This window comes from Orcinus orca, chromosome 1 (genome assembly GCF_937001465.1).
Source record: "Orcinus orca chromosome 1, mOrcOrc1.1, whole genome shotgun sequence".
Classification (NCBI taxonomy): Eukaryota; Metazoa; Chordata; class Mammalia; order Artiodactyla; family Delphinidae; genus Orcinus; species Orcinus orca.
Window position 1 is genome coordinate 34,250,789 of NC_064559.1, and position 15,500 is coordinate 34,266,288.

The 15,500-nt window shown below is 51.9% G+C and overlaps 1 protein-coding gene across 20 annotated transcripts in view; it reads right to left on the reverse strand.

Annotated features, from left to right (window-relative positions):
- Nucleotides 1–47: 47 nt before the first annotated feature.
- Nucleotides 48–15,500, reverse strand: part of PLEKHA6 (pleckstrin homology domain containing A6) — a 138,905-nt gene continuing 123,452 nt past the window's right edge. For 12 of the 20 annotated variants that reach the window (XM_049696477.1, XM_049696473.1, XM_049696514.1 and 9 more), the window contains 7 exons: nt 14,819–14,968; nt 13,387–13,516; nt 13,081–13,187; nt 12,047–12,223; nt 10,862–11,029; nt 10,651–10,784; nt 4,397–10,128 (listed from right to left, as the gene is read on the reverse strand). In XM_049696477.1, coding sequence (XP_049552434.1) covers nt 9,864–10,128; nt 10,651–10,784; nt 10,862–11,029; nt 12,047–12,223; nt 13,081–13,187; nt 13,387–13,516; nt 14,819–14,968 — 1,131 coding nt within the window. In that variant the 3' untranslated portion in view covers nt 4,397–9,863. The other 8 variants (XM_049696480.1, XM_049696474.1, XM_033410485.2 and 5 more) reach the window with 7 other exon arrangements.

The following is a 15,500-nucleotide window of genomic DNA, read 5'->3' on the forward strand; positions in this document are numbered from 1 at the left end:
TTCTTCTAAGGTCACTTTTATACTAAATAAAGACACTGAGTCATAAATTTCCTTGTACGGTTTATTGTCTAATACTAGCAAATCAAATTGGCCCCAATATGTGCATAAATAGATATATGTGTATATATATATATATGTATATTTCATATTTTCCTTAGTTTTAAGAGCTGCCAGGTTGTCAGGGGGTACCTAAAGGGAAAGGAATTAATTCTGTCTTGCTATAGTCAGCCCTGCTCCAAGAGGATCCCTCTCACCAAGGCGAGCAAGTGCGCACAGCTTGCAACCTCAGAAAAACTCTAAAGTGACAGTATCAGTATTTGATTACAGCTTCTTGGTTATCGATGAGGGAGGTAATGTGCTAATTGGGAAGGCCCTAGATTAGTAACCAGGGCTGTCACCAGGTCGGTTACTTCCCCCTGGGCCTCCATCTAGGCCCCCTTCATTCACAGCAAGCTGCTTTAGGCTGGGAATAGGGTACCAGCAAATGCCAAAGTGGGAAGCCAGGCTTCACATGCTGGCCAGGAGCTCTGTGCTAGATTCCAAAACCCTTGATTCCAGATCTGGACAAAAGACATCCATTCTGCCCAAATTCTTGCAAGGCGAGAGCCCCTTGCCCACTTCAATAGTCGATAAGCAGTCTGGAAGGCTGAGCTGGCGTAGCTCAGGGCCCCAGCAGCAAGAAAGTCCTTGGCAAGTCTGAGATGTACCTTGTCTGTGGGACCCTCCGGGCTGACTTCGCAGTCTGGATGCCAGACTGGGGTACCATCCCCTTAACAACGGCCCCCAGAAGAAAGGTCACAGAGGGAGACAGATGCTATAGGTGTCACCCAGACCAGTGAGGGATCAAGTGAAAAGGAGTGTGAGAAGTCCAAGGAACTTGAATGTATCTGCCCCGAAGGACCCGTGATGCCAACCCGTTTCCTTTGGCCGTTGCACCATATTCTAGGTCCATCAAAGAATAGACTGACATTCTCAGTGCTGTTTGGTGTAGGCTGCCCTTTCCAGCAGGGTGATAAAGGAGGTGGTCCAGGAGCACATCTGGGGTGTGTGTGCCTGCAAGGCTGTACTTTTGTGCACACAACTGTAAACATTTCCTCGAAGAGGGTTCACACCCAATAACCCTAGAGAGTCATCAAAAGTTGACAGTGTAATCAAATCCTTAGACCAGGACTTGCAAGAGAATGTCCTGCCCTGGCAAGATCCTCTCCGGGTGAGCTCTGGGGACCAGCCCTTTGCAGACTGGGGAATGGGAGGAAGGAAGCTGCCGAGGAGGAGGGAAGGGTGGAGGGTTGGACCTAGAGGCAGCCGTCCCAGTCTCCTCACATCATTTGCCAATTCCATTCAGACATTGCACATTTTGAAAATAGATTTGCTTTTATAACAAAAGCGTAAAATAGATCTGTCTTAAAATAAGTCTTTCCTCTCCCCTTCTTTGGATCAAAAGGCATGGGGTATGGCCGCAGTATGCTAGGAATGATGTGGAAAGTAAAGGAGAGAAAATGGGCCTGGGCAGGAGTTCTAGTAAAGGATCAGACATCCAAACAAATATATATATATATATATATTACATATACATCTATAATATGTATAATCTTCATAAAACATATATTAAGGCATGTAAAGCAACATAAAGAGCCAGCTTTATGAAATAAGAGGTGAGAGAGAGGTGGCAGAGGGGCAGACATTAACCCTTGGTATTTTACATGTATTTCTAAAAATATCACTTAAAAAAAAAGGAGACACAGACAAAGAAAGGGGAAGGCATGGAAGGCCCCGAAAAATCCGTTTCTTATGGATGGATAAGATGTGGGAGAAGATGGAGAAGGGAGAGACGGTTACTTGGGAGCCAATCCCACCTGCCAGTGTGTGCGGGGGGAGGACAGGTTTGGGGTGCTTGAGCTGTGCTGAAGATGGGAACTGCAGCCAAGGGTCATGTTCAAAAAACCTGCTAGAAGTGAAGGTAAGTGGCATCCCGTCTGTAAACCCTCAGAAGCGTGAGAATATCCTAAGCACCTAGAGCAGTGCCTGGTACATAAAAGGTGCTCAATAAATATTTGTTGAGTGAATTGTCAACTTTACTTGCATATGAACCATAACTGTCCCAGCCATGAAGGAGTGGAGAGGAATTGTTGGAAGATGAAGTAATCATTCTTGGGGCCGCTGGAGGTCAGAATGAAGTCTCTGGGCAGCAACTCTGGCAAAGAGAAGGCCTAGGGGCCAAGGTTGTTCAGCTTCACTCTCTCTCCTCCATCCTCTCTGGCTACATTCATCTGAAGGTGGGTGGAGCATAGGGAGAATGGGCTTTGCTTCTGTCTCTCCACTACTGGCTCCCTGGGTAGGTGGGTTGTGAGTGAGCCAGCTAGAAGGGAGACCTTCCATACAACCTCAGCTTGTCCTCATCTGGGATGCCTGGGATGCCTGGGATGCAGCGTAGGGCCCCAGAATCTGGCCTACCAGGTTAAGGCCACATGCCCTCTTTCCAGGGCACACGCTCAGCTGGCCCACAGCACATTTCAGGGGGAAGGGAGACAAGATAATGTCACAGAAATGTTTAGGAAAGGCCCCAAGGCTGACCACACCCTCCGTAAGACAGGTCCTTCTCTCTGCTCCTGACCCCAGAACCAGGCCCAGACCTAGAAAGAGCCATCTCCCAGACTGCTGCTGCCCGGGCCCTCAGCTCACAACCCCATACCCACAGCAGTGTGCTCCATGGCAGGTCCTCGGTCTGGCAGCCCCGCTGATCCTGGGGACGAGGTGGGAGAAGCAGAGCCAACAGCTGGCACTGTACTTGGCACTAACCTAAGGTTCCACCCTGGGGAAACCAATCCCTTACCCCTTCTCATCTCCGTCCTCCTCCTCCTACTTGCGCATGAGTCCTGCTGCTTCCCTTTCCTCCCACTGTCCTGAGACCTCTCCCTCTCTCTCTGCTACCCTTCTCAACCTGCCCTCAGACACTGCACAGACCTGCTTCTCTCTATCCACAGCCAGCACTGTCTTCTGGGAGCCGAGGAGCCTCTCCCCATCTCTCATCATCTTGTCTTTGGCTCAGGCAGGGTGGTCAGTCTCCACTGGACCCCAAAGGAGTACCCATAAGCAGAGATGTGCCAAGACCCTGGGCACAGCTGGGGCAGGACGGCGGGGGTGATGGGGAAAGGGGGTGATGGTGGGTGCCGTTCTCGGTGTCAAGAGAGGAGTCCTAACCTAAGATAGCCCAGGGCGCATTCCCCACCAGGGCATCTTCTCCATCAGGGAGTGTTCCAGTAGGGCCATCACAACCCCAGTTAGAGCCAGACCTAGGCTCCCTGTGCCGTGGGCATCAGATAGGATGGCGCTCCTCGCCCCACCATCTCACGCCCTGGCCTAGGACCACCGTCTGAGCAGCAAGGACTTCAGGGCCGGGCGCCGTGGGTATGTGGACACCGAGGCATCTGTGCTCCTCTCGGCAGAAGCCCGGCCCCCAGCCTGGCTCTCTGTGGCATTCCCATGGGAGCACGGGGGCGGGGGGCCAGGGGGCCAGGATGGGCAGAGGCAGGCTTCAGAACGTGGTTCTGTGGAGCTTCACGGCATTGGCCTCAGCCAGGGCTTGCACTGGAGGAGAGAGACACGGGAGAGAAAAGCGCTGCACAGAGGGGCAGACCCTCCAGCCCACCCTCCCCAGAGAGAAGTCTTGCCTTGCAAAAACCTGTGGAAACCCGCCCACCCCCTCAACCCTGAGAGAGGGGAACAAACGAGTAGAAGTCAATTCTTGTTCACTTGCCTGATCCTGAGCAGCTGCGTGCTAGGGGGAAAGAAGGGACACAGCCTTTGCCTAGAATCGTCCAGGGCTATTTTAATTTACAGTAAGATCTGGGAGTGATCTGGGAGAAATAAGATCTGGGACAAGCAGCTTCTGAGGCAGGACTGCTGTGTATCTCAACAGATGGCCGGCTTCTTGGCCGACAGGAAGTGCCGGGGTGGGAGTCAGGGCAGTCCCTCAGACAGCGGACAGGAGAGGCCTCAGCTCTGTTCCCATCTGCTTCTGGAGAAGCAAAGCCACTGGCACTGCAGCATCCAAGAAGCGGTCCTGCCAGCCGGCCCTAGCCCGGCACTGCGTGGGGACGCTTGCGGGCTTAAGCAGATGGATGGAAGGGAAAGAGCGACAAGGGGCACTGGGGTGAGGGGAGAAGCAGTGCCGGATGGAACAAGACGGTGCAGATGGCTCAGTGGGGGTGAGGGGAGGGGTCCCCGTTCCCTGGGCTGGATGAAATACAGTAGAAAAGTGCTTACGTCAGAGCTCAGACCCGCATGGCATGGCTGCTGTCGGCGCCCCGTGGGGATTCAGACGATAGGGGGTTGGCTGGTGGAGCCGGGGAGGCAGGGGAGGTGGGAGGGCTTGGGGTGGCACATTGCACTGGAAACAGAAATGAACAGGGAAGTGAATAGGGGCGGCCGGGGGTGGGAGGAGGGAGGTTGGGCGCCCAGAGCAAGCGAGGCCCCCCTCCGTGCGGTGCGGGGAGCAAAAGGCAGGAGGCAAGCAGGACAGCTGAGTTTGGGAACTTGTTCAAGCTGAGGCAGAGCTGGCCTGGTTCCAGGGGCGCCATGGAGGAGAGCATGGGGCCCCAGAGGAGCCCTGGCCCAGTCCAGGCTCTGCTGAGAACCAGTGTGACTGTGGGCGAGGCCCAGCCCCTCTGAGCCCAGGGCTCCGCTTCCATCCCTGCAACCGGGAGAGATACACGTACCTTTCCCCGACTGTGGAACAGAATGAGGGATGGCACCTCACAGGCAGTGATATCGCTAGTGATAATGATTAATAGTGCAGTAAAATCACACTAATCCGAATCATCAGGCCTCATTCAATGACTCAATCCAAGCGATCACCATGTTTATCAATTCCAGGCAAACAGAGGTTTCTGACAGGCTTCAAGCCAGTCGGTTAACTTAGGCTGGAGGGTTCAGAAACGACTCCCCACAGTCCCTTAATATCTCTTTTCATCAATCCAGGAAAGGCAAATTCCAATCCACCCCTAAACAGATCATTAAAGGCCTTAAAGTGCTGACATTAGAATTAATGAGATTTTACTCTATTATCATTATTATTTCACGTTGAGAACAGCAAAATGAAGGACAAGGAAAGGGGAGTCGTATTGTTAGGAACAAGCTCTGCACCGTCTCCGGCCCCTTGTGCACCCTTGGTGCAGCTGTGAGAGAACATCCTCACTCAGGCTCAGAGAAGAACCAGACCTCAGCCAGGGTCACACTGTGTTTCCCCCAAGAGAGGGATCCTGGCATTGAACTTCCCAGTCTCTTGCTCCCACCCTACCCTGGACCTCATCCCCTTCCCTGGCCTCTGCACAAGAGAAAGGGCCAATGCAGCCCCACGCATATCTACACACGCCCACATACATACATAAGACACGCAGGGCTCTCCCCGACAGGAAGTGATCCACAGTCCGTGCATGGGATCCAGCAATACGAAACCTTTCTACTCAGCACACGTAACTCAGATGTGTGTGTATGGGCACTTCTGAACCTGTGCCTTGCACATGACCCAACACACTTGTAACTTGCCATACAAATACATACACAAATGCTTTCAAAACACACATTCGTGTACATGTCCGTATCACAGATAATGGTTAGTTGTCTGGCCACTTCAACTTTTAAAAGAGTCAAAAAATCAAAACCTAAGCAAGGAAGATCTCAAGGAAGCCAAATAGATGTTACAATGTACATGCAGTGAAGCTCTTACAATTTATTCATTGAAGAGCTCCTTGGAGTCCAGTTACTCTTATTTATACACAATTCTGATATATGTTGACTTGCTGAGATTCTAGCCCATGAGAGATTAGAAACAGGAAAATCAGGAGAGAGAGAGACAGGAATTGAGAGGCCCACTGACATCTATATAAGGCACAACTGAAGAGAGAAAATCTTCTGTAAAAAGTAGACAAAATAACTTTAAAACATTTCTCCAAAGAAGACATACAGATGGCCAAGAGGCACATGAAAAGATGCTCAACATCACTAATTATTAGACAAATGCAAATCAAAACTACAATGAGGGGGCTTCCCTGGTGGCGCAGTGGTTAAGAATCCACCTGCCAATCCAGGGGACACGGGTTCAAGCCCTGGTCCGGGAAGATCCCACATGCCGCTGAGCAACTAAGTCCGTGCACCACAACTACTGAAGCCCATGCGCCTAGAGCCCATGCTCTGCAACAAGAGAAGCCACAGCAACGAGAAGCCCGCGCACCGCAACAAAGAGCGGCCGCTGCTCACAGTAACTGGGGAAAGCCCATGCGCAGCAACGAAGACCCAACGCAGCCAAAAATAAATAAATAAAATAAATAAATTTATTTTAAAAAAAACAAACTACAATGAGGTATCACCTCACACTGGTCAGAATGGCCATTATCAAAAAATCTAGAAACAATAAATGCTGGAAAGGGTGTGGTGAAAAGAGAACCCTCCTGCACTGTTGGTGGGAATGTAAATTGATACAGCCACTATGGAGAACAGTAAGGAGGTTCCTTAAAAAACTAAAAATAGAATTACCATATGATCCAGCAATCCCTCTACTGGGCATATACCCTGAGAAAACCATAATTCAAAAAGAGACATGTACCACAATGTTCATTGTAGCACTGTTTACAATAGCCAGGACATGGAAGCAACCTAAGTGCCCATCGACAGATGAATGGATAAAGAAGATGTGGCACATATATACAGTGGAATATTAGCCATAAAAAGAAATTAAATTGAGTCATTTGTAATGAGGTGGATGGACCTAGAGTCTGTCATACAGAGTGAAGACAGAAAGAGAAAACCAAATACTGTATGCTAACGCATATAAATGAAATCTAAAAAACAAAAACTGGTACTGACGAAACTAGTGGCAGGGCAGGAATAAAGACATAGACATAGAGAATGGACTTGAGGACACGGGGTGGGAGGGGGAAGCTGGGGCGAAGTGAGAGCGGCATGGACATATATACACTACCAAATGTAAAATAGATAGCTAGTGGGAAGCAGCAGCATAGCACAGGGAGATCAGCTCAGTGCTTTGTGACCACCTAGAGGGGTGGGATAGGGAGGGTGGGAGGGAGATGCAACAGGGAGGGGATATGGGGACATATGTATGCATATGGCTGATTCACTTTGTTGTGCAACACAAATTAACACAGTATTGTGAAGCAATTATACTCTAATAAAGATCTATTACCAAAAAAATGTGTAACAGTTTGGTAGCATTTAGCAGGGCTACAAACAGATCTGTATGGATTACAGCCCCCAAGTGCATCCCTTCCACAGAGGTCAGCAAAATAAGGACGTTTATAATGATACTAAATGAGTGACAGCAAGAAAGATTGATTGCTAAATATAACCTCTTTAAGAAGTCAGAAAAATACTAAACACATTAGGAATATATCCATCAAAATAAATTCACATATGCAGTGGATAGGCATTGGACAGATGTGCTATTACAGTTGTGTGTTCACAAGTGCTACCACATCTGCAGGCATAATCGGTCACATGTACTCCCATTCATGAGGCTGTGCTCTCTCCATCCTGCACACACAGGTGTGTGTTCATAAATGTGCAGTACATACACTGTGCGCGACATATACACAAATACTCTTTATCATTCCTCATGCTGCACAGAAAGTCTATCACACGTAAATGTGTGCATTCATAAGCACTACCTCCACCCGTGTGTTGTACACTCACGTCAACAGCTTCCCAAACGTCATCTTTACTCATAAATAATGGGTCTCCGCTCAACACCCACAGACATTTTGCACACACAGACACACTCCTATATTTGTACTCAAACTTCCCCTCCGCCCACACATAACACACGTGCATATGCACCCATACACATGTATCTACAACCATTACCCAATACAGACACTGCAATGACATCACGCCACACATACAAACTTAAAATCGCCGCATCTTCCCAGATACTGCACACCAGGTATACCAACAACTGCTACAAGCTCGCCACCGACCACAGCATCCAGGCCCCACACCCCCACTCAGGCACTAACTACATCCCTTGCCCGCTGCACTGTCCTCATGCCCCCTGTGCCCAGCACTCCCCCCCTACAGCGCCTGCTGTGCCTGGCAGAGCTGCAGCTCTGGGAGTCTGGGCCATAGGCCAGGGGTGGTGGGGACAGTGGGCTAAGTCTGAGGTCTGGCCCTGCCACAGCCGTTTTTTAAATAGTTGGGGTCTCGGCAAAAGCAAGGTGACCATTTGTTTTCAGCACACTGACCCTGAAATATAAGCCCATGGGTATCAAGGGGGAATCTGAAGAGCCAGGGTGGGTTTTGTTTTCATGGCACCTTTGGCACCTTTGGCGCGGGAGCTATAGAAGAGAGAGCCAGGGGCTGGGACAGGGCAAGGGGCAGAGGGAAGTTTTAACAGTGCTGTATGCTCTAACCCTTGAAATAGGAAGTTGCCTTTTGCCCAGAGCATGTGGAATTTGATCTTTGGAAGCTTCAGAGTTCATTTTGCAGGTAAACTACAGGGCGGTTGACAGAAGCCTCCTTGTAGCCAAACTGGTTCTGCTGCCTTCGGTTCTGGCTGCAAGATGCGGCTCTCTGAAGCCCATCCCTTCTCTTGCCCTCAACTCCTGCCCACCTGAAAGCCTGTTTCTGAAGCATCTCCAAGGGCTTTCCCTGGCCACCCATTCTAATGTCCATTTATATGCCAACTGCTAGTAGGTTCTTCCTTAAAGCTTACTTAAATCTCCTTTGCTGTAGCCTAAAACCCTCTGGTTTCTGAAAATATCCATATTTAAAATAGCTAGAAAACCCACAAAACATTCCTATTTCTACTTTAGCTATTGCTATTTCAACTAATACTACCACAGCACCAGCACTACTGCTACTACAGCCGGCTAGCATTTATTGAGCAGTTACTGGGTGACAGACATGGTGCTAGATGCTTAGCTCACCTTGTTTTCATCCTCACACCACCAGACAGGTATTTTGATTTGAATTTTACAGATGAGGAAATTGAGCCTCAAAGAGCAAAAACTGAAACCCTCCAAGTCACCACCATGAAACGCCATTCCTTCCTCTGTGCGTCCAGCCACGATTCTAATCTGACACTTGCCCAGGCTACCATAACTCTGGCTGGCACAACCTGTCTCTGCTCACTCAACCAAAGTCATCACAAGCCTGGCATCCGTCCAGGGCATTCGTCTGGACTGGCCTTCAGAACCGCCCCCCCACTTCCCTCTCCCTCCTAAGCACCTTTCGTGTTCAGGAGTGGGGAATATCGTCTCCCATGCTAATGACTTAACTACTGTCCTTCCTCCACCTCAAAGCCTTCCATTCATAGGGTCTCTTCTAGTCTTCCCAATTACATTCTCCTCTATTCCGGGGTGCTTCTCCTCAAGCTGAGGGGAAGTGAGTCCTATTGGCTGCAACCCCATAGGGTCCACTGAGACCCACTAGCCTTTGTATCAGTGTGAAGTCAGTTCCCTGTACTCATCTTTTCTTAGCAGAAAAGTGGGTTTGGGTCAGTAGCCAAGGTGGTGACTGTATTGGCTGCTTGTACCATCTTCCCTTTTCATTCCTGCTATTTGCATGCAGCACGAATGGGAAGTCAGAGAATACCCTGGAATACCTGGCCCTCACTCCACCACTGGTACATACTTGCATCTTTTCCAATCAGGCTCAGTTATCGCCTCTTCTCTGGGCCTTTCCTGGACCTGCCCAGGTAGAATGGCTCCCTGTGCTCCCTGCATGGCCTCTGGCCATTTCTCTGTCCAGCAGCTAGGCGGGTCATCCTGGCTCTGAGCTCCCAGATGTCAGCAACTCTGGCCCCTTTGCACCCCCTGAGACTAGCACAGCCCCTGGCGCTCAATAAGTGCTCATTCTGACCTCAAGGAACATCTCCCTGTTCTGTCCCTGGCCCCCTGCCGCACTGCACTACCTCCCCTACTCCTGGTCAGCCGGTCTCCCTGGCGGAGCGAGGCCCAGCCCGTCTCACCAGACAGCATGCGGCCCCTGCGGGAGGCCTCGGTCGCCAGGGCACAGGAGATTTCAATCCGCTTCTCCTGCTCCTGCAGCTGGCTCTCTGAGTCCTGGGGCACGTCCACAAGGTCCCCCTCGCCGATGGGCACCACGTTCTGCATACTAAAGAGGCACAGACACACAGAGATGGAGGGGGGACAGGATGGTCCGACTGGCTTGGGGGGCCTGCAGACGGAGGTTGGCAGGGATCCAGGGGCCTGTGAACGTGCAGGCTCCGGTTCCCAGCAAGCCTGTCCCCTGGGGTGAGTGGGATCCTAGCAAAACGCGTGTTGGGACCCCTACCTGCACCATTTAGAAATGAACTAGAAGGGTCAAGTGAATATTTAGGGCAGGCTTGACAGGGAAAACAAGTCACCGGAGGGCGACCCATCAGTTTGTCTTGATGACAGCGCGTGCACGAGCCCAGTAGGTCTTTCTGGCACCGATGGCAGCGTCACCAACCCTGCCACGTGCCTGGGCCCGGTCCGCTGCCTGGAACCACTGCTTCCATTTGCTCTCTGCTGGGGAGGCTCAGGAACCCCAACCGCAGGAGTCCGGGCACTGGATTCAGTGGCACTAGTGCCCCAGGTGCCCTAGGAGCCAGGGTGGGTAGAGGAAGTGGAGGTTCACCCCAAGGCCTGTTACCTGGACTTGGCAATGAGCGTCTTGATCCTCTCCACCTTCTTCTGCTTCTCCTTCAACTCCTCTGGGCTCAGGGGAGTGTCAGGCTCCAGGTCAATGTACCGCTCAGGGATGAGGACTTTGTCTGGGGTGGAGAGCTATGGAGGGACCGAGGTCACCGCCTCTATTCCTTCCTGGGGTTCCCCCCGCCCGGCCCCTCCTGGACTCTGCTCACCTCCTTACTGATATCCACATCATAGTGCTGGGGCTCCAGCTCCATTCTGCGGAGCCGGGCAATCTCCTCCCGTGGTGTCTCATAGGCCTGCCCACCAGGCTCCTCTGCCCGCAGAGCTGCCTCCAGGTTGGAGATGTCCACCTCATGGATGCTGCGGTGACGGCGCACCTAGGCGGCAGCACCGTCGTGACCACGCGGGGCCTCTGTCCCACTGCCAGCGGCACCTCCACTGCTACCCACGCCTCCAGGCAGCCCTAATCATGCCCGTGTCCTCACTATCCCTGCCTGACCTGGCCACGCCCCACTGCTGAGCTATGCTTCTTCCATGCTGCTTGTCCAAAGCCTGCTCGCCTACAAGGGCCCCAAGGTGAGATCTCATCCCTGTCTTCTGTCCCCATCCTGCTGTACCTCTGTTCACATCCTGTGCCATATATAATATTTTGGGCAACTGAATCGGTGTGTCTTATATTGATCTCTAATTTTTTCATATGCTAGAAGTTCTAGTCCACCAATTAGAATGTAAACTGTTTGAGGGCAGGACTCATGGGCCATAATTTTTCTTGTATTTCTGAAATTTAATGGAAAGAAAAATTAGGCCAATAGTTTGGGCTACTCCCAGCTCTGCACTTAATAGCTGTGTGGCCCAGAGATCCCTTAATTTCTCTTGACTTTTTTTCCCTATCTCTAAAACGGGGGTAATACTTCCTAATCCAGCATCCTTGAAATGACTAAATGAAATAACATGAAAGGGATCGTGACTTGTACTGTGCCATGTGATGTTGAGCTATGATTACCTTCAGTAACCCCCAGCCCAATGTTAAGCACATAGGAAATGCTCTAGAAACAAGTGACGGCTACTTCTAGGTTGCAGGTTTTGTACTAACCTCTCTTAACTGAATTTTGTATAATTCATTTCAGCCAAAATAGTCAAGGCATTCCTTTTTCGTGAGTTATTTTTCTTTAAGCACACGAAAAAGGAAACCCTTGTTGTAGTATCTCCTCTGCCCAGTGGGGGACAAGCGTCCCCCAGGTCTCCCAGGCGCCCAGCTTGGGTCCTTCCTGGTCTCTCCCTGACTAAAACCTCCTCCCTCCCTGCAACCCCTCCAGGCCAGGCTGGTGGGGACCTGGGCGTGGGCAGTGTTGGCAGATGCCAGGCCATGCTTGTGGGGGCTGGGAGGACGTTACCACTTTGTAGGCGGGCCGGGCACTGGGGTCGGGGGCCGGGCTGGCAGGGAGTTGCAGGCTCCTCCGCTTATCCTTCATAGAGCCGCTCTGGTGCCGCCGCATACGGTCAATCTGCTCCTCCACGCTCATCTTGACCTTGCCCTCGCCAGGGAACACAGCACTCTTGGGGCGCTCCTGCTGTAGTGGGAGAACGGGGCTCTGACTGGTGCCTCACCCCCCTGACCCAGATTTTTCATCTGCCCTAATCCCTTAAAATTTCCCTTCTCTGGGAAGCCTGCCTGTAATGGGTTGAAGAGTGGACCCCAAAAGATATATCCAAGTCCTAACCACAGTACCTGTGAATGTGACCTTATTTGGAAATAGGGTCTTTGCAGATGTAGTCAAGTTAAGGAGCCCAAGATGAGATCATCTTCAATTAGGGTGAGCCCTAAACCGAATAATGGGTGTCCTTATAAGAAACAGAAAAAAAGGAGACACGTAGAGTAGAAGGTGATGTGAAGGTGGAGACAGCAGTTGGGGGTGTGTGGGTGCGTCTACAAGCCAAAGATTGCCAGCAACAGCCAGAGCCAGGAGAGAGGCGTGGAATGAGGCTCCCTCAAGCCTCCAGAAGGAACCGACCCTGCGGACACCTTGATTCTGGACTTCTGGCCTCCGCAACGGGGAGGGAATAAGCTTCTATTGTCTTAAGTCACCAAGTTTGTTTTGTTAACTTCCTAGCAACCCCAGGAAACTAACACGGTGCCTCTGGTCAGCACATTTGACTCTGACCACAGACTTTTGCGTTTGTATTTCATCACTGGCACATTACAATAATTTTGTTAAATATTCTTATATCTTTATTACGTATAGCTTCCTTGTCCCGTGACGTCTCCCTGAAGGAGAACTCCGCTTGCCTTCTTTCTTCTTGTTCTACCTTCCTCCTCTAGTCCTGGGTTTCTTGAACAGTGACAGGTAGGTGGACACATGGAGGCCCCTGGGCTCCCAGCCCCGCTCAGGCCTGCACGGGCTCTCGGGGCCTGCGGGCGCGCACTCACCCGGGAGGAGAGCCCATTGGCGAGCCCGCTGGCACTCCTCTTCACCACCCCCGACGGGGTCACTCCTTCATCAGCGGGTGACTTTGTCCGAGGGGGCACAATGCCAACTGCAGGGAGACACAGTAGCCAGTGGGTCCCATAAAAAGGGACACAGGGCAGCCTGCTTCTCAGAGAGGCTCAGTCCCGCCCTCCATGGAGGTGAGAGGCCCAGCTGGGGAAGCACCTCCTTGGATGTGAGCGAGCACCTGTCTGGGCTCTTCTCTGACCCTTAGCCTCACTTCCAGGGGAGGATGGAACAGGAAGTACCTTTGTTGAGAGCTGCCTGCTTCTCTGCTTCCACCTCTTGCCTGGTGGGCACAAGGCTGATGTCTCTAGTGGTGTCCAGGGGTGAGGTCTGGTGGGGGTCTTTCTTGCTTTGCTCATAGCTTGCCATGGGCTAGGGAGAAGGGATGAGAAGATGGATGGATGGTGCTAGAGTGACCACCGAGAACTGGGTCCCTGGTGGTGTTTCTTTGTTTTGCAGTGGTGGGAATGCAAACCTTTGAAAAAACATGGGGCAGGGAAACTGTGTGTGCCAGCTGGGAAGTGGGCAAGGATACACTGGAGCCTCCCACCCATGCCACCTTAAGACTGGCCAATGTGTGGTCCTCTTGGGGAATGAGGGCTCAGGGCCTCCAAGAGGGCCTCCGTTGAGGCCCATCAGAGAGATCCCTCAGCCCAACCAGTCCTCCTGGCAAACACGAAAAGCACAGACTTGCTGTGAGCCAGAGGAGGAATGGTTGCAGGAGGGGGCTACAAGGCCAAGGCTATCTGTGGATTCTGTTGGGATCCCACCCAAGACTTGAGCACAAGAATAAGATGAGCTTTGTGGGAAGGAACAGGGCATTTGGGTTGTGGTCTCACAGAATCATGTGACTAGAAAGGGACCTCAGACATCATCTGAGCCATCCCCTCCCACGGGGATGAAGAATTAAGTCTCAGTGAGGGGAGTACAGAGAGACTAGACCAGAGGTCACAAACTCCAGCTCTGGCCCAACTACAGAGCATGGGTAAGTCCTATCACCTTTCTTTGTCCGTAAAACCGAGGCAATGATACCTGCTCTGCCCACCTCACTAGGCAGCCCCTCAAGGGTTGTGCATCTTACCAGTAAGTAGCTGAGCCTATTTGAGGAGTCTTTCTACTCACCATGCAACCTCTTCCAAGCCTAACTGCATGTTTCTCCTGGATCTTGCCTAGGGATCCAGGTGAGAGAAGGAGCCAGAACAGGGGAGAAAAGGGTCTGTATCCTTACACTTCAGGGGCTGATGAGAGTCAGAGGACACAGACAAGGCAGAGACACAGGCAAGGGGAGAGGGAGAGCATGGGAGGATTGGGGTCTGAGGTGCACAATGGCAGGAAGGGACTGGAATGGCACCAGTGGGGGTTGGGGGGCTGTCACTGGATTTCCATCGTCTGGTCATGCTGGTAGGGAGGGGGGCATAACCCACCACCTACAGCCATGGGCTGCCATGGGGTAGGGCAGCAACTCATGTTTTCATTGTCCACAGGAAGCAAAAAGGGGAAAGAGGACCAGTATGAGGGTCTCAGCCATCCCTTTGCTTATCCCAGAGTCTGACAGAGGACCAGTAGAAGCTGAGCTGTGGCAAAATTAATACTGGGATGGGAACAATGACTTGGTCTCCTGCTGGGCCCCGCTCCCTCCGTCCCTGCCCTCCAGGACCCAAGGGTGTTGGGTACCTGACCCCTGGCTGTCTCGCCACTGCGGTGCCAGGAAGGGGAGTTGGGGTATGGCCAGAGGCGGCTCTCACTAGGGAGTGGAGGCACGGTGGGAGGAGACTCCAGGGGGACGTAGGCTTTGGGGAGGGGAGGCCGCGGGGGGCCAGGCTCCTGAGGCAGAGAGAAGCCAGAGCATTAGGAGGAACAAGAGCAGCCACTGTGAGAGCAGAAGAAAAGAGCATTAGCAGAGGCGGACGACAACACTGCTGGAGCCTGGGGTGGGGCCCTGGACCACCAAACTCCCACCCGTCGCCTGGATGGAGTTCCACCTCCACAGCTAACCCTGCCTGGCCTACAAGGCCCTCCTCTACTGAGCCCCCGCCTGTGCACTGGTCCCCCATTTTCTCTGAAGCTCTCTCCTTATTGTCTCCCCATCACATTGGGCACACTCCTCCCCTGTACCTTTGCTTCTGCCAGCTCTCCAGCCTGTAATGCCTTTCCCTTGTTCCTCTACTTGTCCTAATGCTTCATGGCCCAGTTTAAGTTCCACCCTCTCTTTGGAACATCAGAACATTTACAGTCTGAGCCACGTGGCTCAGTATTGAGACGTATGCCACCACGTTCCAGAGGAGGGCTGTTCACTGTGAATGGGTCTTGGTCCCCATTGGACGCTGGGTGGGTGAAGGCCCTCAGGCATCTTTCT